The following is a 24,951-nucleotide window of genomic DNA, read 5'->3' as shown; positions in this document are numbered from 1 at the left end:
ATTAAAATGCCACTAAAGCCTTGATCTGAGCTATTAAAATTCCACCATTCTTCTATGTGACCCTGAATTCAAACTCATAAAATTATAAGTTATTAGATTTCTTTTTAATGTATATAGTTTTCTAAATTATAATTATAATAAACATTTAGTGATAACTTTATATAGAGAAAATAAATTTTCTTCATTTTCTAGATAAAAATTAATTATATTCCCAGTTGATTGCATTTTATTTTTTATGTTGCATTTTTTTTTAATGTAGTATCCAATCTTATAATCATATTATAACTAAACTGCTTATGAAAATAATTGTTATAAATTCTTTGTTTTATTGTGATGTTTTGATCATACACTTAATGTTTTATTAAAGCAAATTTAATATTTTGAAGTTTTAATTATTTAAACAGTGATGATATACTGGATATTATTGCTTCAAAGTCTTGCAGTTAAAATAGTTTAGTAGAAGTCATAGTCACAAATCATAGTTCACTTTTAATTAGCCTACTTATTGCAGAATTTAATTTTAATAAATTGTTTTATGATTTACTGCTTTTATCACTAAAATATTCAATATTTATTTTTATTCACTAAAATATTATAGCCATCAGGGTTCACTTTGCTTGCCCTTCCTGTCTAGTTAGGAAGCTCCATCCCATGGAACCCTGCTGTGTTTGTTTTCATCATGGTTGTGAAAATAATATTGATAACAATTAAACACTGAAAAGCTCTCTTTCCTCCAATATTTCCCTTGTTCTTGACATAGAAGCTCTGACATGCCCTAGCTGTAAACAAATATATTCGGTTTGGTTTCCCTTTCCATTATCTTACAATAGGAGCTCTTCTTGACTTCGAGAAGAGGTCAAGGTAGAGAGCTGAAAATTAGATATATTATAAAATGCTTAGTTTATTATTTTTATGTTAGAAAAAAATAAAATTAAGAACTGTGTTAGGTTGTCATCCAAGGGAAAAATTCACAACTTCATTTTAGCCCTGGATTGGATTTTAAGCCATGGATAACGCAAATGTATCCTGAAAATTTGAAAGCAATCTGTTTTTTGGTCTTTCTGTGACAGACAGAAACGCTACAAAACGTTTGCATTTGAGAACTAGATACTATAGCAAAGATTTATTGTCAAGAAAGAAGAAATATTGAAGCTGGAGGGGAATATGGAAATTAAAATTTTAGCATACTAGGATTTCTATGAGCTGTTGGTGTAGCAGTAATCGTGAACATATTGATGTAACAGCTGCATGTAATTTTTAAAAGATCACATGCTTCAATCATTTGTACATGTCATGACCCCAGAAGTATACCGTTTAGCAATCATAATGATTTGTTTTCTGCTTATGGAAGTCATAGTAGTCATACTTTTTCATTAATGGTAAACTTAGTCAGTTTTGCTTGCTCATTTCTATAATGCTTACACAGTAAGTGTAAATAATCTGATTTAAAAGTAATTTAAATCCTGCTCGGTTAGTTCATCTACTAAGTCATTTTTTTTTATAAATCCACAATTGTTTTTAAGGTTTTAAGTTTTTCTTCATTTCAGTCTTTTCTGTTTTAAATGACTGATTGATCTCTTCTTGTGTGAATAGATGTCTAAGATTTTCATTGCTAGTTGGAATATCTCTCACCCTTTTGTTTGCTTACTTGATTGAATGGTAGTTCAGTTAGAAGCAAGGAGAGAAAGTTTTGAGTCGGTTCTGAAAAAAGGTATCAATAATATATATATATATATGTAATTAACACAACCATAATGAATAATGATGAAATGGTAATATGTGATTTGTACGAAGAATTATTGTCTTGAAACATTTTTGTGGAAATTTTTGTGTAAATGTGGATGAATATTTTTTAGTTTTAGTAAATCTAATAATGTCTTCTTAATATTTATTTATTTTTGTGTTATACTTTTTTATTGTGTTTTTATAGGTTTTGCTGGGATGTGTTCTAAGACTTTTGTTGCACCATTAGATAGAATAAAAATTCTATTGCAAGCCCACAATAAACATTACAAACGTTATGGTTAGTATTTATATAAATTTTCTTTTAACCTATATTTTACTTACTTTTTAACCTTCAAATGGAAACCGATGTAACTTTTACAACACTCTTAAATTTATTTATTTTGGGGAAAATCGGTATGTTTCTTGGCCTTAAGCTTCTCAATAGCTCAGTGAAATTATAATATTATGTTTTTGTGAATGTTACGTGAGTGCTCAAGCAGTTAGTTTTCTTCTGGCTGGTTTTTTTTAGTGTTCATGTCCTGTTGCATAAAAAATAAGAATAATACTTATCATTTCAATGTCAAATTAATTTCTTTTGTTGTTGTGTACTTTACACAATAACAAAATTGTGTTTTATTATTTTATAATTAGTTTAAAGTTTATATAAAAATATAAAGTCTAATTGTAAATTATATCAAGATATAATTTACGATTTGTAAACCTACAATCTGAAAGAACCTGATGTAAAAACAATTTTGTATCCTTTAATCTCTAACATTAATGAGTGTGAATTTACTCACTGCAGATGCAGAAGATAACTCATAATTTACTGCCAGTTTTCAAACAAAATAAAAAATATTCTTATATTCTTAAATGGTGCACATAATAATTGTGAGTCTTGTGATGACATGTTGAATGACAGTAAAAAAAAATCACATAGAGATAGTTAACTAGAAGATAATAGTCAGTGTAAAAATAAGACTATTGGCGTTTCCAAAACAATAGGGGATGACATGTTGCAGTGTTTGCAGGAAAACTTTTTGTAAAGGACACAGCTGAAGTATGTGTACAATGCCAGTGAAACTTGTCTACTGTGTGCTTATTATTTACCTAAATTTTTATGTGTAAATGAAAAAGATTTCTTATATTTATTTCATAGTTAATTTCATTTGAATGTCTACACATACATAAAAACTATGAGCTTTTTTGTTAATTATATATTCAAAAAGATTTTCATTTCAGTGGTAATTTGGATTAATAGGAAGAATATTCATCTAGAATGGAAGATAAAAATATTTAAAATTTTCTGAACCATTGAAGCAATGGACATTTACAAAACTCGGGAGGAAAATTACTTATCCTTTGTTATTAGATGTAAAACATAAATAAATATATAATTATCAATTTGTGATAAAAAGATACTCCATATAAAGTAAATTATATAATTAAGTAAATATATATATTCTTCCTATTAATCCAAAAACGAGACAGTTTAAGAAAGAAGACCCAGAGGCCCTGACACTTATGAAGTGTAGGGGCCTATACTTTATAAGCTCTTTTTGTTCTTTTACTTTACTTATTGATACTTTTTGCTCTTTTATACTTTTTGCTCTTTTTGATACTTATGAACTATAATATAAAAACATATGACGGTAAAGTTCTGTAACTGGCTGTTTTCAGACATGCTAATCATCAAGTACTGACTTGATTGATCAGTAGATAATTAATGTGCTTTTGGTTATAGTGTTTTTGATGAAAACTGATAAAAACACACATATGTACATTTGTATTATGAACCAGTTTTTTTATTTGGAAAATTTTTTATCTTTTTTATTAAAATCTATTAATTCTTTGTCAATTGAGTATAAAATATGTATAAAATTTATTATACTGTTTTTTATGTATTATCTTGGAAATGCTTCTGCATTGTATTTTAACGAGAAAGATGAAATATTTATAAATTGCATACAATTCCAGACATTCTGTGTTCAGTGTAACAGTTAAACAAATTAGTATGCTTGTAGTGGTGAGTAATACTAAAGGAAGAATATGCAAACCATTATGGCAAACTAGAATTGATAATTTTTCAATAAACATCTCAATAAAATATTTTGTGTTCTCTGCTGTTTCTAAACTTGAACGATTAGTTGATATCCATTGCTTAAAATTTATTTTACCACAGAATTTTCAACAAATATTGAATCTAGAATGTTTTAAAAATTGTCAGAATTTGGACAATTCTTACACTCACCAAGATAACAAATTTTTTGGGGTGGATTACAAATAATTTGTGCTACACAGTGTTTATAAGAGGTGAAATGATTGCTGCACTCTTTTATTAAATAATTTAATTTATATCCTTCAAACATTAATTTCATGTTCTGATGGGTACACATATACACTATGAGTTCCACTGCCACCACCTAAGACACAATTTTTAGGATGTAAAGCAGCAAGTGTAGAAACCCAATTTTAATAATATCTTTGTGCGTTTCTTTAAACTGTTAGTGTATCTCTTTCAGATTAGCCAGTACTAATCTATTTTGAACTTGAATGTTTCCACAAGGTGATTTGATTGTAACAGTCTTTTTTGCCTGTCATTACATGACTTACATCCTCTGATTTATAAAATTCCTGAATACATCCAACTGTTTTGATCCAAACATTTTCCAGGTCTAGGTTTCGGTAATGACAGAATCCCTTGTTGTATAACTAGTTGGTTTGGCAGTCTCAGAGTTTGTATTAGCTACATTGAATATTTTTTCCCTTATTGATGACCGAAGTTTTGCAATCATTTGGCAGGATGTGTTTTTTCTTGCAATTTTTTAGATTTTACAGGTGATTCCTAATTACTCAATAGGTTCTCATTGTGTCTGTTTAATACATAATTTGTTTCATCATAAAGGGATTCTTCACCATCATCTGCTTCATCTTCTTCTTTCTGAAGCTGTATTAATAATTGAGACAAATTTTTACTTTCACTTAATAACAAATCTTCCAACTACTTTGTAAACTTGGATTTTTTCTGTCGTGCATGGTAACATTTTTCTTAAATTCTTAGTTCATTTCTTGAAATGGATTACAACATTTATTATTGTACTTCAAAAGATACCTAACTTTAAAAAAAAATTGTAACTCCACCAACACTTAGCAATCAATAAACGAACACTAAATATCTTGACTTCAGGGCAGGTATATTTATACAGAGCTCATGCTTTCTTACATAATGTTATTCCACAAATAAATTACTTAAATAAAATATTTTAGGTCATATTTTTTATTGTTTACACTAAAACAATGGACACAGACTATGACTAAACTGATGATATAGTAAGCTTCAATACATTTTGTCTTTCAAGTTGTATTAATTATACTAAGTTGTTGCATTACATCATCATTGCTCATTTGATTGAGTTGAGATATACTATTTTTTATTACTGGACAAAACAACCAGCCTTATCATTTTTAGTTTCTTTTTTCAAGACGTTTTATTTGATTTTGTAAGTTGAGCCAACAAAAATTTAAGTATTTAACATGTCAAACACCACAAAAAAACCTTTTTTTTTGTTAAAACAGTGATACACATTTTATTTTTTTCTCTTGATCCCAGTGCAGTCCAAGTTTCAAATTTGCACAGTTATTTGATGAATATATTCATAAAAAATTGAAGACCTGTTTTTTTTTAAATTGAAGGTCAAAAGTCAAAGGTGGTGGCGGAAAAGTCAGAGGCGATAATCCTTTATATAAACAAAGGCTTGTTATGCATCATCATATGAAAGAGCATCAAATAAACGTTAAAATAAGTCAAAGTTTATCATTCTATCGTAATAAATAACAAAGTTATGTTGACCTAGAAATATTTAACAATATTGCTGCCATCATTTTCCAGCAAATTTGAAGGGCTCTAAAAAAAAAAATTGTTAATGGTAGATATCTGAAATTCAATATTTTCTCATAACTCTATCAACAGTTAATTTATACCAAACTTCATGAAAATCCCAGTTGGTCGGGTTGTGAATGGTTATCCACCTTGTTGATTTAACATGGAATGACACAATTATGTTTAAAACGTATAAATTATGATTCGAAGGAGATAAGATTTAGAACTGAATATGGTAGATATTTCTGTTTCACTGTCTTAAGGTCAGATACATTTTGAACAACTTAACCAAAGCTAGGATAAAAGATCCTGGTTTTGAAATCCTGTCAGGCTTAGCATTTTTCATTTACTAAAAAAAATGTCTTTATTATACAAAAGGTTTTGAGCTTATTTTGAATTTTTCAAAGTTATTTTTCTGATATCAATATGACAAGATTTCTTTTGTAGTACAAGGAAATTATAGAAATATCTTAAATTATTATTAATTGTACATTTAAAAAATTTTTTGTTTAGGTGTTTATACTGGGCTGAGAGGGATTATTATGAAAGAAAGTTTTATTGCATTATACAAAGGAAATGGAGCACAGATGGTTAGGATCTTTCCGTATGCAGCTGTTCAGTTTACTTCATTTGAATTCTATAAGGGAGTAAGTTTTTGGTTTTGTCTTATCGGATAAGTACGAATAATGAAATTTTTAGTAATTTAATCTCACGTATGTTTTCATTTTTATTTATCCTGCTGTATGCTTTGTTGTCTATATGTTTTATTTTGAATACCTTCTAATCATTTTTTACTTCTTTGTATGAAGTAAAGAGGAAGTATCATGATTGCAAAAATTTCAGATTTCAATGGAAACGTCATTTTGACCATCCCTGAATCCATTTTGACTAGTTTCGGCGTGATGTCTGTACATACGTATGTATGTATTTTGCTTAACTGATAAACAATTAGTCATAGGATGTTGAAATTTTGGATTTAGGACTGTGATAATATCTAGTTGTGCACTTCTCCTTTTGATTTCAATTGACTTGACCAAAAAAAGTGCAAAATCAACAAAATTTTTATTTTGGGTTTTTTCTTAACTGCAGTAATAAGAGCCCTCATTCAGATTTTTTTCAACGATATATCATAAGTGGTACTTATTTTCATTGTTTCCAGAGTTATAGCCAAATAAAATTTTAATTAATAAATATTTTGATCTTACAAGGGAAAGGCATATTGATTTGAATTCTACTTAATTTCCATTCTTTTGTAACTTTTTTTTTAAATTTAAATATATTGATTTATTAACTTGTGATTGTAAAATAAAATTACAATAAATAATAATTCAGTAATAACAATAAACAAAAATGAAAAAATCAGAAATTATTAGTGAAATTTTATGTAGTTTTAAAAGTGTGTATATGTAATTTAATAGATGTCATGTGGTGTCTGCATCAGATTTTTATCTAGTTAGTGATTATGTGGTTTGACTTCTAAGTTTTCCAAATTGGGCCAAATTGAACCAATTAATTTTGAAACCAAATTGGTCCATAAATAACATTTTTCTAAATATCTCAACTCCGGCCCCACCTAGCAGGTCCATTTTTTTGCAGTAATATTTCTTTTCATGTAACATATATATAATTTGAATATAAGCCAAAATGAACCATAAATACAATTTTCCGAAATATCTTGACCTTGCCATCCAGCGGATCCATTTTTTATTAAAATATTTCTTTTCATGTAACTAATAGATGTTGTAAATAGGAGCCAAATCGAACCATAAATTCAATTTTTTGAAATATCTCGACCCCCTGTGTCACCTAGCAGGTCCAAACTAATTCAGAAACTTTCCAGGGTGTTTACACAATTCATGAAAGTATCATCGCAATCAGATGAATGGTATAGGAATGCATACGGGACAAACAAACATTCATTTTTATATATATATATATAAGACTAGCTGACCAGCAATGCTTCTTTATTGCTAGATTTGAGTATATATAGATTAAATTAACAATTGAAAGAGGAATGCATACGGGACAAACAAACATTCATTTTTATATATATATATATAAGACTAGCTGACCAGCAATGCTTCTTTATTGCTAGATTTGAGTATATATAGATTAAATTAACAATTGAAAGTGTGATAAAACATTAAAAAACTGAACAGTGTGGGACTTCACAAAATTTAATCTTTCCCTTTTTTCCCCCATTTCCTTATTTCTCTGTTTTCCTGTTCCTTACTTCCCTATTTTTTTCTAAATTTCCCCATTTCCCTTTCCACCATTACCTTTCCCATTTCCTTTTTTCCTTTTTCAATTTTCGCTTTCTCTTCTTTTACCCTTTCTCCCTTAACCATTTTTCATGCGTAAATCGGTCCAGTAGTTCTTTAGTTCACAGTGGACATACATATGAACATTGCCTTTTATATATGTAGAAAAAGAATGTCTGTGTGTATATTTGTTTGCTTATTTTGTAAATATTTTGATACTGGCACCACTTGGCGGTATAGTTTTTGCAAAAATTTTTCTTTTCATGTTAACTAATATATATTACGAATATGAGCCAAATCAGACCATAAATGCAATTTTTCCAAACATTTCACCCTCAGCACCATGTAGCAGGTTCAAACTAATTCAGAAACCTTTGCAGGCATGCCCACAACTCATCAAAGTTTCATCACAATTGGATGAATGGCATAGGAACACAATAGGGGACTAACAAAGAAACATTCATTTTTATATGTAAGATTACTTAAATAATTTAGTAGCTGTTTGAAAAATTATGCCAATTGAAAGATTAATCCACTACTTTTTTTATTGAAGGACTGAAAAAGTTGCTGTTTTGTCTAATAAACTAGAATATTATTTTTATTACAATTTCAAAGCTGAATTTACAAAAAAAAAAAAAAAACTGTATTATTTTCATAAAAATATAATGTTTATTGCTCTGTATAAAAAAAATTGTGCTGAATGGTTTTTTAAATAAATTGGAATATCAGAAATATTTTTTTATTTATGTTCTGTTATGTAAATATTTTGTTTTTATATTTATTTTATATATATGCATTTTTTTGTTTAATATTTATATATAAACATATTTTTTCGTGTGCTGTTTTTCACTATCTGGTGATTGTTGTTTTTTAACAGCTGAACATGCAGGCAATTATAACTAATGGCTGAGGTTTCTACTGAATAAAGACAGGCCTCCTATCCTAATATTTCTTTTTATCAAGGAAAATTAGTAGCTTTTCATCATAATCAATTTGATTTTTATAATTAATGTAATAGTACCATTTTGTATTGTGAAAATATTTTTCAAACGGTTAATAAATATGTTTTTTAAAAAGTTTAAAAAAATATATTGTAGCTATTATGTATTTTAATGAAAATATTTTATCTGTTTAGACCTTGATATGAACCTTATTGCACCATTGGAGATTGATGTCAGAGGCTTCCTTTTTATCAAAATAAACTAGTTTTAACACTATAACATTAAATAATTAGTTGCATTAGTGACTGCTTTATACTTTATACCAGTTATCAGCTGATATATTTTTAAATACTGTAACAATACAAATTTTATTTGACACTGCTCTGATGTGATCAGGTTTTTTTATAATGAGCTTCTGAACTTTTACTCTATTTTTCATATATCGAGTTGACCTCTGCACATGTGAAAAGAATGTATGAGGCATAATTCAAAAGTAAGGGCTGATGGGTAACAGTTGAAAAAATGAAACATTTATTAAAGATCTTAAATACGTACAGATTTAATTTATTTTTCCACATAATCACCATTTCATTCCAATTACTTCTGATGTCATTCGACAAGTTTCATCTAAGTCACTACATAAATTCCACCACCTGGGATTTACTTTTGCTTCAAAATTTTTAAATTTTCATTTAACCTTGAATCTATGAGTCACACTAGTTTTTGAGGTGTAGGATGAGATTGTATTTAGTGGGTGTGAGATCAGAACTGTAAGGGGGGATGATCAAAAATCTCCCATCTGAATTTTTGAATTGTTTCTGTTGTACATGCAGCAATGTGTGAATGTACGTTATCATGAAAAAGAACAATTTCTAAACTCAGCATTCCCTTTTGTCAGTATTGAAGAGCAGAGTTCAGTTTAGAAATTTTTCACAATAGACTTGTGATGTGATGCATGTTCCAGGTTTCATGAAATCAATCAAAAGCATACCCTTTTGGTTTCAGATATTATAGTTACCATGATTTTCCTTTAAGACAGCTTGTTTAAATTTTTTCAGTTTAGGTGAACCAGAATGATGCTGTTGCATGGATTGTTATTTCGTCTCAGCTTTGACATATAAAATCCATGTTTCATCACCAGTGATGATATGGGAAAAAACATTTGCCTTCCTTGTGGTTAAAGCAGTTGATAAAAGCACGTACAGATGTCATTCTGTGAGCTCTTGTCAACATTTTTGACACCTTGTTTATGATAGCACACAGTTTAGGATAGCCTAGATTGTCATTCATGATTCTCAACAGTGTTGACTGTGAAACTTCTGGAAATTCTAGGGAAGGATTGCTAATCGTAAAGTGACGATTTTTTCTCACTTTTGCATTTACGCATTCAACAAGATCATTAGTCCTGATTCTAGGCCTGCTTCTTCTCTGTTTGTCATGAACATTTGAATGGCCTTCGTTAACTCATAACACCATTTCACTTTTCCTTCGCTCATTGTGGTAAGTCCATATGTTTTATACAATTGACTGTGAATTTCAGCAGCATTATATCCTCTTGCATTTAAAAATTTGATCATAGATCAAACTTCATACCTAGTGGGATTAGTTATTACTGCACACATTTTAACACACTGTCTCCCAAAGGCAAACAACAATGACCTGTCGGCAATGTGACATACATGCCCAAAAGACCCCTTAATGTTCTACGCATGTGTAGTATCAGTGTTGTCAATTGTTTTTTATAACTCATGAGCCCGTACTTTTGAACCATGCCTCATATTATCAATTCATTTCTAAATTTTCTTTTTTTGTACCAATTTTTAATTTACATTGTTAGTTTTACTATTATAATTTTAGATAGAATTAATTATTTGTCATTAAAAAAAGTAATTAAATTTGTTAATTTTATCTAATTTTATAAGTAATAATCAAATAAAGTGCACTAGGTATATTTTTATTAGAATGATTCATCCTATACGATAACATTAGTCTTTTGACTTTTAAGGAAATCCATTTTATCTTTAGAGCTATAATTTTAAACATTATTTTCATCAATTTATAATTAATATCTTATTTTATACCAGTGCAATTCAAATATATATATTTAGTATTCAGAAGTATTGTAAAAAATAAATAAAAAAAAAATTTTTTAAATGTAGTTTAAGTAACTTATAAACATTGCTTTTGTATAAGCAAAGTGTCTTATTCTACAGATAAGATTTATATTTCCTTCCAAAAAAAAAAGTCCTAAAGCATAAAAAGTGTACTATTGATTCACATTTTATGTATTTATCCTAATTCTAAAGCACAGTTTAAAATTGTAGATTTAAATTTAGTGTTAATTCAGACTGTGGTTCAGAATTTTCAAGTGCAATAATTTTTTTGAAAGTATTATGAATTCGTTTAATAAAAACAAGTTTAAAAATAATTATTACATTCTTGGCAGAAGCAATATATATCGTAGAGAAAGTTAATTTGTGAAAAAGTTACCTTTTTCTTAAAATCTTTGTATATCAACATTTTTAGGTCTCCTGAGTTAAAATACCACAAGCCAGTACCTTGTTATCAGTTCAAAATTATAAGATATGATGGGTGTATTTTATTTTGGTGTTGTATTAATTCTATGAAATTACATTTTTATTCTGTTTATTCACTTGCATAACCTTTTTGACTTAGATAATAATAATTTTACCTTCTGTTCTCTAAAGGTTTGATGAGTTTTTTTGTATTATGTATTTTAACGAAAAAAAACACTATTCTATTTATAAGATTATATTATATTATTTGAATCATCAGTTTATTTTCGTTTGAAAAAGCTTTGTTACTTTACAGTATCTGTCAACTGTAATAACGGGGGGATCTCATATTGATAAATTCTTGGCTGGATCAGCTGCAGGTGTTACTGCAGTTACTCTTACATATCCACTAGATACTATAAGAGCTAGACTTGCTTTTCAAGTTACCGGAGAGCATTATTATAATGGTATTTTGCACACTGCTGTTAGTATGTTTAAAGAGGTAAATCATTTAATAACATATTTTTTGTATAAATATATTAATAAGATTACTTTTTTCTGTAATTTTAACTGTCTGTGTATGTGTCTGTGTCTGTCTGTCTCTCTCTCTGTGTGTGTGTGTGCGCGCGCACGCGCGCGTGTCTCCCCCTCACCATCACCCCCCCCCTCCCCCCCTCTCTCTCTCTCCCCCCCCTCTCTCTCTCTCTCTCTCTCTCTCTCTCTCTCTCTCTCTCTCTCTCTCTCTCTCTCTGTGTGTGTGTGTGTGTGTGTGTGTGTGTGTGTGTGTGTGTGTGTGTGTGTGTGTGTGTGTGTGTGCATATACACATGCACATGCACATTACTCATCTACACATGGTGCTGAGTAATGTGAATGTATATTAATTAATGTATTGTTTAATAATTGAGCTAATAATTCGATTCATATAATAAAACAATTACTTTTTTTTGTATTTTGAATATTCTGATAAATCTGTTTTTTATTGTTATCTATTATTGAGTTTGTTTTTTCAGTTAATGTATTGTATGGTTTTATTTCTCAGGAAGGAGGTATTCGTGCTCTGTACAGGGGATTTCTTCCTACATTTTTGGGAATGGTGCCTTACGCTGGTTTTTCATTTTATTGCTTTGAAAAGATGAAGCTTTTTTGTATGAAATATGCTCCTCATGTTGCATGTTCACCTTGCCAGAGGAATACAGGTATTTAATTTTTTTTTTTCATTGATTGTGATTTGAATAGTCTGAATTTACTTATTTTTTTATAGGAGGGTTACTGTTCATTTAATAACCTATTGTCATGGTAGTCATGTTTTCTTTTGCTGGTTTTTGGAACATTGTGGAATATCTGAAAATTAGATACTTAATTCTTCAGCAAGAGAGGATTTAGTTTACTACCTTTCACCAAATGAGTTATTATTTCACAATTATGAAAGTAACAAGGAATCTCATTAATGAAAATTGGTGGGCTTTGGTATGTCATAGTTGGGAACAAACATCATTGTATTAATATTAAATTTATGATGTTACACTAGCATTATCATTCCAAGGTGATAGGCATAAGGAAGTTATGACTATGCTCAGAATTGGGCACATATAGTTTCCTAATACCAGGTATTACGTGCAGTCCATTTTTAGGATAAATATCTCAGAAGAGGACTGTCAGATTTTTTTTAAGTATACACAAGAATTTGGCTTCTTCAGGTTTATATATTTTCACACATTTTATTTGAGATTTTTTTTTATAAATAAAATTCTGAAGGCTATGGTCAATTATAATTCATGTCTACCACAATCAGTTATTTCAAATTTTGAAGCATTATTTGTAATAGAGTTTTAATGAATCTCCCTAATCTCAAATTAGTCATGGCTTTTTTTTTTGAGAGATTTTTTTTAATTATCACTTGTGGGCATATGAGATACTGTGTTGGGCGGCATTAAAATTTAATTAAGTGAAGTTATCACAAGTTTTTTGTTATAAGTTTTTAATTTTTTATTGTCAGTAGGTTCTTGGCTACTATTCCTAACATCATCTATTTTATTTATAAGTGTGACAATAAAATTTCTATGTATGTTAGTGCTGAAAATTACTATGGCCTCCTTCAAAGTAATTCTTGGGAAGTTATGCTCTGATGTTAGTACCTAATTCACCCTTCAAAACTGCTTTGGTTCTGTAGAATCCTCTTTATTTGCAATGATATTGGTATTATCATTTTTGTCAGCAAAATGTATCTCTTTTTGTGTTTAATTTATATTTGGGAAAAAATAAATTATAAGGGGTTAGATGTGATAGGTGTTTTAACACAGTGATTTGTTTCTCATTAAAAATTATTGCTTATTGTGTCTTGTGAGCAGGTACATTGTGATGGAAGTTGTGTGAGTTGTTGGTGAAAAATTTGTCTTCATCTTAATTTTTTTGTGTACTCTTTTACACTTCCTAATGAATGACCTTGTAATTAGCACTTCAAAAAGTAAACAAAATAAAAATAAAACCCTTTTGTTATTTAATAAAGTTAAGTCAGGGGGGGATTTTGTTACATTTTGTGTGGATTTAATGTAAGGATTATAAGTTGCAATATAGTTGCAACTAATTTTGCTATATTTAAAAAAATGTTTTTATAGCTTAAAAGAAAAGATTTTATTATTTATAATATATAACATATTGTTTATAATATATATGTAGTGTGTGTATATATATATATATATATATACTACACAAATTACTACATATACCCTTGCACAATTACACCACAATGTTCTACAGTATTTCTTCTTACATTTACATTTGGTGATGTTGCGACACCTTATGAAATGCAACTGTAACCTGAGGTGGAAACTATCATTCCGATTGGTGGATGGCTCTATGTAGTGAGTCTTGAACGATGTCCTCTGAGCACCTGGGTGAATCCAGTTGTATTCAGCTTTTACCTCAGTATGTGTGTGCTCTGCTGGAGTTGTCTGTTATATTGCTGGTATTCAATGGAACTGTATGTCTGTCCCAATAAATTCCTCTCCAGTGGTTGGTTGTTGAAAAACCAACAAAAATGGGGGTTTAAAGAACTTAAACTGACCTTGTCGGCCAAAGGTATATCCAGTCATAGTGATATGAGAAATGTTATGGAATATGTTAAATATTCTTGTATGAAGTTTCTTGCTGTTAGTTACAATGAGGAAGGTAAATCTTTTGCTAAGATTTCTCCTTCCTTATTAACAAGTTCATTGTAACAGCTTGTGGGCCTGTGAAATCGATAAAGAAACTTTAAAGTGGTGACTTGCTAATTGAAATCTATAATGAAGATCATTGTCAGAAACTCGTATCACTTAAGTATATAGGATCAGACCAAGTGATAGTGGAGTCTCGTAAAATACTTAATTTTATCAAAGATGTAAACTTTTGCTGAGACTTGGCTGACATAGAGTTGCCTGTAATTACAGAGTAGTTGTCATTGCAGGCAGTTACATCCAAACAGAAGATAATGAGGACTTATGATGAACTCGTTATCATAAGTTAGCTGATTTTGATGTTGAGAGTTCTAAAGTTCAAATCCCAACAAAGACAGTTACTTTTACATGGATTTGAATACTAGATCATGGATACTGGTGTTCTGTGATGGTTGGATATCAGTTAACCACACATTTTAGTAATGATGACCTGAGATTGTACAAGACTACATTTGCATTCATATCATCCTATTACATATCATCTTTATTCATCCTCTGCAGTAATACCTTATAATGGTTCTGAAGGCTAAATGGAAAAATAGAGAGGATTATGAGAAGGGAGAATGGTTTGATGTATCAACATCATCGCTAATTTTGACTTTTTCCAATCCTACTCCTGACAGAATAAAGGTTGGTTAGCTTTCTGTTCATGTGTGACCTTGTGTACTGTACCCCAGATGCTGCTTCTAATCTCAGGGTTTTGGTCACACCAACATTGGTTGCCAAAAAGAACAGATGTGTGCGTGTTGCAGCCGTGTGGGACATGAAGGTACTTGCTCTGAAGAATAAAACTATAAACTGCAAAGGTCCACATTTGGCAAGGTCTAGGGAATGCTTGCTTTACAAGGAAGAAAAGCCAATCTTGAAGATCTGTACTGAGCAGAAAGTTTCCTCCTTCCGTTTGACTTGTCTGGAATGTAAAAATCCCTCAGCGTAAGGAATCCTGTTCATCCAGGTGTTAGTTTTATGCAAGCTATCTCAAACAATGTACAAAAATAGGAGTACACATCATGTAAAGAACTGACTAAATTGGTAGAAGCTTTCTCCAACCAAGTGAAATCAGTCATGGCTGCAATTACAGCACAGCACTGGGAAGAAGGTAACTTTTGTCAAAAAAAAATTGATAGTGGTTTTGATAGAAAGACGAACAACAGTGTACCAAATACCACTTCAGTTGGTACACCACCAAATAAAACTCCTAAAATAAGATGCTAATACCTGGTTCCGTCTATCCCTAAAGTGATGGCTCACCGCATTCGACAAGGATGCTCACGACACGGCTTAATCTAAAGGCATCTGTAGCAAGCCGAAGGAAAGTATGATGTTCAGGATTTAGCATCTTAAGCATGCTATTACGTGCTGGAGAGTAGGCGACACAACCGTAATCCAAACAGGAATGAACTAAGGAATAGTAAAAATGCAACATACACAAGCGACCTGCACCCCAATTGGTATTGCTAAGGACCCACAGCCTATCTAAAAGTCCGGAACACCTCGTTTTCAATTCTTTGATGTGTTTGACCCATGTAAGGCAGCTATAAAAAAATAAGCCTAAAAATCTGATAGAAGAGATAGCAATCAGCTCTCCACTGAGAAAGATTTGTAGAATAAAGGGGTCCCACAGGCGAGAAAAAACTACACATCTTGTATTCTCAGGTGAAAATGTGAAGCCGGTAACCTTGGACCAAGCTTCAAGGTGAGTTACAGTGTTCTATAATAGTCTCTCTGCTGTGGCTGTTGAATGAGACACAACATATATAGCAAAATCATCAACAACCAAAGAACATGAAACAGATGTTTGCACACATTTAGTAATACTATTGATGGGAACATAAGGTGGCACTTAATACACTTCCTTGAGGCACTTCATTCTTCAAGACGACGCTACCTGAGAGAGTATCCAACACGACCACAGAAACCTCAGTCTTTTAAAAAACCTTAAGAAAATCCAGCATATTCCCTTGAACTCCCCATTCTTTGAGGGCGTGTAGAATACCATGCCGCTAAGTCGTGTCGAACGCCTTGCTGTTATCAAAGAAGATAGCGACGGGGCGCTGATATAATAGGGAGGGGCATTGACTAAACGCTGTATAAAGATTAACGGAAATTTAAAGCATCAGTACAATAAGTTTTAACAATGGAGTGATTCCAAAACGCATCAACAAGAGATAAAAGAATGAAGCTAAGAAAGGTTAGCAGTACTAAACATAGAAATTTGATGTGGTATTCTCAAACCAGCATGTTAATCGATACCAGGAACAGCCGAGATCTACTACTCTGCCAGACATCAGAGCTTGGTGCCCTTTCTCAGCTCTAAATTTACAGTTACCTCCAGCTCTTACGTTGTTCCATATTATTACCCCTCTTGGCAGTCTTCTTTTGTTAATTATTGCTTTGATCTTTGTCAGTATAATAAAGAGAACACAAATCCACTTATCTTACAAAATAAATTTTAAATAGCATGAATCCTGATGTTACAGTTTATACGGATGGCTGTAGAAATGTTAACTGTGTTGGTTGTGGCTTTGAGGTTGGCAACAGAACACATGCTTGGTCTTCCCAGTATCACCAGTATTTTCGTTTCAGAACTGTATGCTGTTAAGGCTTTTCATGTAATTAGCCCAAAATATTGACGTGTTCTTGTTTACTCAGATTCTATGAGTGCCTTACAGGCAATTAATGATGTTTACTCCAGACACCCTGTTGTCTGTGAGATTCATTGTGTCATTTTACAAACTACTAGATGTAATAGAACAGTGAGCTTCTGCTGGATTCCCAGCCATATAGGAATTTCAGGCAATGAGTGTGCAGATAGTGCGACAAAGGAGGCTTGTTTTCAGTCTGCTTTTATCAATTGTGTTACTTCTAACAATTTTGTTTTCCTCTTGAAGAGGGTAGTTCATGATGAGTGACAAAGTGAATAGGAGAATACCATGAATAATAAACTCCCTCCAGTTAAGAACACTGTTTCACCATGGAACTCTCATGCAGAAATAACCGTTGAGAGGAGGTTATTATCTACCGTTTACGAATAGGGCACACTAGGCTTGCTCACGGATATCTGATGACGCAAACAGATGCACGCCTTTGTACTGGCTGTGCCAACTAACAGTGCACCACATCCTTGTGGATTGTATCTGTTAAGAGGCATTTCATCGCAAATTTCATCTGGAGGCTAACATGCGAACTATTTTAGGGGATAATGAAATGTTGCTATCTTATATTTTATGATTTCTTAGGGCCGTCCATTTATATTCAAATATTTAAATTACTGTAGTGTGTCTCGGTTATTCATGCCATTTGCCGTAAAGCAGATGTTCATTTTATTATTTTAATTTAGATATATAATATCATATAGCTTGTTTTATTACAACAAATATATCATATTCGAGCTATTATAACGTGTTAGGATTTTTCACCCAAAAAAAAAAAAAAGATCTAGGGTTGGATGATTCAGCTGCAGGAACCAGTACTGTTTCTGGTGGTCTAATTTTATATGAGATTTCATTGTCAACAACTTTAATCCAGAATAAATGTAATATTTATTTATTTCCTCCAGTAATAGGAAATTAATACCCAATTACAATTAGTTAATGATGGAGGAAATTGTATAATGTATGAAAAAATGCCATGTATGACTGGGATTAGAACCCAAATACAATACTATTGATAAATATTAAATAAAAATACTATCCAGTATAGGTATAAAAATTTATATAAATATAAGTATAATAACCTGTTGATAGACTTGTTTTATTGTTTAATTTTTTTCACTTAATTAAAAATGAAAATTTAGATACATATTCTGGACATTTTTAAAAAAACATTAACCCAGTAATAAACATACTTTTGAAAAATTCCAGACATCATACACAACAGAAAGAAACTTGTTAATCAATGAATCATTACATTTTGGAAACCTTATCTTGGCCGGAGCAATATTTTCCTCTGAAAGTGGCTGTGGCAGGAATAAAATTGTATGAATTTTGTCAGTCTGATCGTGGCTATTTAGGGATTTTTTAATTTATATTGAAAACACATGCAAATTAGTATAATATTAATATGGCAGATTTACTAAGAACTGTTGCATCCCTGGTTCAATTACTTTTAGGAAAAGGGTTTTGCAATTTGGATTGACAACTCTCTGAACTGGTTAAGTTTTTGAAGCCAAAAACATTGAATGCGTTAGAACTTCAAGAATGAACAGGAACTCCCCTGAGTCTTTCTGGAAGAAGAAATTAAAAAAGGAAATATCCATAGCATATTTTCAAGTAAGGTTGATACTAGTGAAATGGCATGTCAAAAATATAATATCCTTGATTTCTATTGTTGCAACATAATATAATAACAAGATAATAGCATGAAATTGAAACCAGAATTAGTTATGTATTACAACTCGTTTGTGGGGGCAGTTTGTGTAGATTTAGAGCAGTAAATGATTCTGCCATGTTTACTAGAAAGGAGAAAAGGTTCTAAGTGGTATGTAAAACTTATTGAATGTGACTAAATAATTGTTTTGTAATTTACAAATCACTGACAAATAAATTGATAATTTAGTTTATATAGAGTACTATTAATAGACCAATTATTTGAAAAATGTAATATGCAAGTCAACAGGCCTAGTGTTACAAATCATCATTTATTAAAGGTACCACCTTTCAGGTCAGTGAACATTATTTCTTGAGAGTTGGGAGAATTCCTTCCATATAAAAAAAGTCAAAACTGTATTGATGTCTTGTGTGTAGCAGTTTCAAAAATAAAAAAATAAAAAGAAAAACAGTACGAGGTTGACTGAAAAATTTTGAGCCTCGACATGAAGATGGCAGCACTTGTCAACAAAAGTTAGGGAATGTATTCACACATACATTGAAAGGTACTCACTAAAATTTCAGCCATTTTGGACACTCAGTTGTTTGATAAATCATTTGAGTAAGTCAGTGTGAGTGTTTTTGTGAAAATGGAAATAATTGAATATCGTGTCATGATTAAATACTCGTATTTGAAAGGCAATACACATATGCAAATTAAACCTGAGTTGGACGCTGTTTATGGGGACTCTGTCCCATCATTTTCCAACATGAAAAGATGGGCAGAGCTGAATTTAAACATGGTCATACTAGCTTGGTTGATGATGAACATTTAGGACAGCCAAAGACTGCAACCACCACTGATATCACCGAAAAAGTTCACGAAATGGTGCTGGATGACCGATAAATCAAGGTTAGAGAGATAGCAGAGGCTATGGGCATATTGAAAGAACATGTTTGTCGTATATTAACTGAAAAATTAGATATGCGTAAGCTATCTGCATGTTGGGTGCTGCATTTGCTCACTTTGGACCAAAAACGTATTTCAATGAACATTTTCAAGGCCCTGCTGGACCAGTTTAAGCAAAACTAGTCAGATTTTTTGTGTCGATTCATAACTGTAGATGAAACATGGGTCCACCACTACACTCCTGAGACAAAACAACAGTTAAACAGTAGACTGCAAAGGGTGAACCTGCTCCGAAAAAGGCGAATACAGGCCGGGAAGGTGATGGTGACTGTTTTTTTGGGATAATAATGGAATTTTGTTTATCAATTATCTTCAAAAAGGTAAAAAAATAATGGGACAGTACTATACATCATTACTTGACAAGCTGAAGGCAAAAATTGCAAAAAAACAACCACATTTGAAGAAGAAGAAAGTACTTTTTCATCAGGATAACACGCCTGCTCACACTTAAACCGTTGCCGTGGCTAAAATTCACAAATTGCACTTTCAATTGGTTGACCATGCACCATATTCACCAGATCTGGCCCCAAGTGACTTTTTCTTGTTTCCTAACCTTTTCTTGGAAGAAAGAGATTTTTATCAGAGGAGGAGGTTATCGCATATGTAAATGCCTATTTTGTGGAGAAAGACGCCAGCTACTATTTGGAAGGGTTAAAGAGGTTAGAGCATTGCTGGAAAAAGTGTAGTGACTTGAAAGGACACTCTTTTGAAAAATAAAACTCTATTTGACAGAAAATACGTCTTTGTATGTTAGGCTCAAATCTTTTCAGACAACCCTCATATATTGGTGTCCAGGTTGTGAAGCCTTATGTGTTGTTCAGTGGTTTAAAATTTACAATATGAAAAATCCAAGTTTTAAATGTGAAATAAATTTTATAAATTATAAATATTTTTTTGTGTTTGTGAACTATTAAACCAGTATATACTTAAATAAATTTTGTGCTTAAAATACATGTACTAATTTTTTCAGCAAATGTTACTACTTGCTTTTGCATGTTGTTTAATCATTTGCAATAAATTCTGCATGCTTTTACAAGAACTTATATATTATTAATTGTAATTCATTACATATGATTAAAATGTTAAATAAATCTCTCATATAATCTAGTAAAACTGATGAAATAGATAAAATTAGTCCATAGTGGAGGAATTTATGTTAAAATAAATGAATAATTCTTTATTCTGGTCTGTACATAAAAATAATTGGACAGATCAAATCAATATAGGATAAATTATAAAAATAAAAACTATATGATAAAAATGAGGTGTGTTTTAAATCCATATCAGTTGTTTTAATACACATTTGAACACATGGGATACATGAAATCAACAAATTACTTCTGTACAAAATAATTCACATTTCAGTTGTTGCTATTGAAAATATTTTGAGCTATTGAAGATTGTTTTTTATTAACAATACAGTCAAATGGTTAATGTAATGAATAAAGTAGTTGTAAGTACAGTTCTGGAAGTGGTTTGTTTTCAAATTATAGCTGGTCAAAGAATAAGGTATCATGTTTTTAAGTTGAATAAGTTGAATTTTCATTAAAAACTATACAGTGAAAATTAGAATAATTTCATGAAACTAACGTTATTATTATTTCATAGGCAAATTAATTGCTTGGTTAACTTACATTTTTTCTTAGAATGGTTACATGAGGATTATTATTTTTCTTGAGTATTCCTCGTATTGCTTTTACTATTGTTTTAAACATAGTGTTATCTGAAAAAAATTTCTTAGAATAACACATTATTTTTTCTTAGCTATTGATAATAATTCACTCACTGAATATTATCACCATCTCAAGCCATAACAGGTTGAAGATGATGAGGATACAAACCTTCATTATGAAATGTTCACCATGCTATTAGTAATGTTGATCATGCATTACATAGAACTGGTAAATAAATAAATTTATATATATTGCAATGCTATATCATTTTGCAAAAGCAGTTTGCAGGTACTAATTTCATTTATGATTATTGTAAAGGTATTTGATGGAATAACATAATGACGATATTATCAACAACTTCTGATGGAATAACATAATAGAAATCTTATCTACAATAGACTTGTAGAGATCTTATCTACAAGAGATCTTGTAGATAAGTATTTGTAATACTTAAACACAACTACAGATAAGAAAATTATTTTACAATAACCTCAGATTCTAAAATAAAAGGTCATGAACAACAGATTTTTTCTTTCATAAAATAGACTTCAACTAGCTCTAATATATGTATGTAGATGAAGTATTTGAATTTTCAAAAAATTACAAAAGCTAACCAAGCAAAAATCATATTGAAATTTTATAAATTACATTTAAAGCTGTTAAATGTAATACATAAAATTAAATATAATAAAACATGTTTGGAATACAAAATACCACTTAAATACACAACTATAAGTATAAAAACCCAAAAAATTATTCACCTATAGAAAAAACAAAACAGTTATGTGAAAGATTCAGAATAAAACTGGGAATTAAAGTAGCCTATAAAGATAAGGCTATTATTAATAACAAATTACATGTACTGCATTTGGAAATTCTTAAAGAATTAGGATTTACAATCTATATGTATGTAAGAGATTTGACAAACACAAAGAAAAATTAAATAAAACTTTTGATAAAAAGAATTAATGAAATGAAGAATTATAATAACAATAAATACAATGAAAACCCCAATTTACATCATAAGAATTTTACAGAATCTAATTCTCATAACCTAATTATCGAAAACAAAATTTTACTAATATATATTTTTTTCTCTGACGGGGAGTCTTATTCTTTAAGACTTTGGGGGTTGGCGTCCCCACGGGCCTAGCCTCTGCAGCTTTTCTTCCCTCTATACAGTGAGCTGCATAACACTTTACATTATACACATATACTACACCAAGAACACTACATAAATTACAACATACACAATTACACAACATTCTACACTGATATTTCTTACATTTACACTCGGTGGTGTTGCGACATCTTACGAAACACAACTGTAACCCAAGGTGGGAACAAATCATGCCGATGGGTGAATGGCTGTATGTAGTGAGTCTCAAATGATGTCCTCTGGGCACCAGGGCGAACCCAGTTGTATTTAGCTCTAGCTCCAGTACGCGTGCGCTCTGCTGGAGTGGTCCATTTTTCGCCAGTACTTGTGGGACCAAAATTTCAGTTCCAATAATCAATACAATGATGGTTGGTGGTCCATCTGAAAAAACCACCAAGTCTAGTCTTGTGAAGAGACCTCGGTCAGCTTTGTCTTGATGAGAATAAAAGTCCTACTGAAGAGAACCACAAATTATTAGAAATGATTCTAAAAATATTAGATTCGTTGTTCTCCGAAATAGTCAGGAAGGTGGTTCCCTCCAAAAGGTTTCACCTTTCTTAATAAATAAAACTATAACAGGTGCAAGTGGTTCCCCGAAGAACATCAGGAAATTACGTGACGGATCGATTCTGATTGAAACATTCAACTATGAACAGAGTCGATCTATCTTACGTCTGCGTAATATGGGTGGTATAAATATCCGTGCAGAATGCCACAAAATGTAAATACGAGCTGGGGAGTAATTTTATGTCGAGACCTTTTAGATATAGATATCACTGAAATAGTTGATTAGCTTCGCCACCAAGATGTTGTTAAAGTGAAGCGTGTAATGAAACTGCAGAGCGGAACAGAAGAACCGACACCGTCTCTTATACTAACATTCAATCTCCCTGTTCCACCAGAGAAGATTAAAGTGGGTTACCTCTTGATTCGGGTACGACCATTCATACCCAACCCACGGCGATGTTTCAGATGCCAAGGATATGGTCACAATACAACATCTTGCTCGAAAACAGAGATCTGTGCTTGATGTGCTAAAGAAGGTCACAATGACACTAACTGCGAAGAAGGTGATAAATGTGTGAACTGCAGTGGTTCACATACAGCCCGCTCCCGAGATTGCCCAACCTTTAAAGAAGAAAAGGCAATTCCCAAAATCTGTATGGAGCAAAAGCTATCTTTCCCGGCTGCACGCAGAGAATATAAAAAGATAAATAATTTACAGAACCTGGTTAAACCAGATGTATCTTTTGCCACCGCTAAATTGAAACAAACTCGTACAAATGTTAATAATCAGCAGTGCGGATCCTGCAATGAACTTAAAAAACTTGTTCAGATGCTTTCTGATCAAGTAGCTTCACTTACAGCCACTATCTCAGAGTTGACAAAGATGAATAAAAAGTCTTTCGCTGCAGTTAGCGAATCCAACAGTGTGATACATACGAAAGTCCCTGTTCCCAAAGTATTACCGGCACGAGTAGGAACTATTACAGCTGGCAGTAAGCCACCTAATAAGCTCCCCGTAAACTCACATAACCACCCCCTCTGGGATGTCAACTGCAGCATCCCATTCAAATAAATTCCTCCACCATCACCTCATATACTGGAGGATATGGTTGAAGAACCACCCGACCCCAGGGCATCGGAGTTCTTTAAAATAAAAAATACAAAAAAGAAAAACCGAATCATGTACAACTAATTTTTATATAGTTTCCTAAATTAAATTTTTTTATTTTTTTACACTTATGAACATTATTCAGTGGAATGTTAGAGGTCTTCGGTCTCGCATTGAAGATATTAGAGTACTGGTACACACACATGATCCACTAATCATGTGTTTCCAAGAAACTCACCTTCTACAAAATGACCCAATTACACTCAGAGGATACTTCTGTGAGAGATATGACAGTCTAGTAGACAGTAGAGAGAGTGGTTGGAGTGGCTATTTTCATGAACAATGGGGTGTTGTTGGCTACAAGGATTCAACTAACCACTCATTCCTGCTGTTGCAGTAAAGGTCTCTTCCCCTTCAAATTGCATATCTGCAATCTGTATCTCTTGCCGAACACTGAGTTCAGTGCTCTAGATGTCTCACATCTCCTCACGCAAATACCATCTCCATCGTTAATAGTAGGAGACTTTAATGCCCACCATATTTCTTGGGACTCAACCTTCTGCTCCACTCAAGGAAATATGATAAACAGAGTGAGACAAGACTTGGACCTTTGTCTACTGAATAATGGATCACACACATTCATGTCCTTATCATCTGGTACTGTATCTAACATTGATCTCTCCATATG

At 31.4% G+C, this 24,951-nt stretch overlaps 1 protein-coding gene across 4 annotated transcripts in view; it reads left to right on the top strand.

Moving 5' to 3' along the window:
* The window catches only part of LOC142328445 (solute carrier family 25 member 16-like), a 75,101-nt gene that overhangs the window by 9,872 nt on the left and 40,278 nt on the right, over positions 1 to 24,951 (top strand). For 3 of the 4 annotated variants that reach the window (XR_012757273.1, XM_075372216.1, XM_075372231.1), the window contains exons 2-5: positions 1,931 to 2,023; positions 6,119 to 6,252; positions 11,640 to 11,825; positions 12,364 to 12,520. Coding sequence is in view for 3 of the 4 variants with exons in the window: in XM_075372216.1 (XP_075228331.1) it covers positions 1,931 to 2,023; positions 6,119 to 6,252; positions 11,640 to 11,825; positions 12,364 to 12,520 (570 nt within the window). In the remaining variant the exon portion in view is untranslated. The remainder of the gene's footprint in view (positions 1 to 1,930; positions 2,024 to 6,118; positions 6,253 to 11,639; positions 11,826 to 12,363; positions 12,521 to 24,951) is intronic. The other variant, XM_075372240.1, reaches the window with a different exon arrangement.

The sequence above is a fragment of the Lycorma delicatula genome, chromosome 1 (genome assembly GCF_047948215.1).
Source record: "Lycorma delicatula isolate Av1 chromosome 1, ASM4794821v1, whole genome shotgun sequence".
NCBI classification, from domain to species: domain Eukaryota; kingdom Metazoa; phylum Arthropoda; class Insecta; order Hemiptera; family Fulgoridae; genus Lycorma; species Lycorma delicatula.
This window is presented reverse-complemented; position numbering and strand designations above follow the sequence as displayed.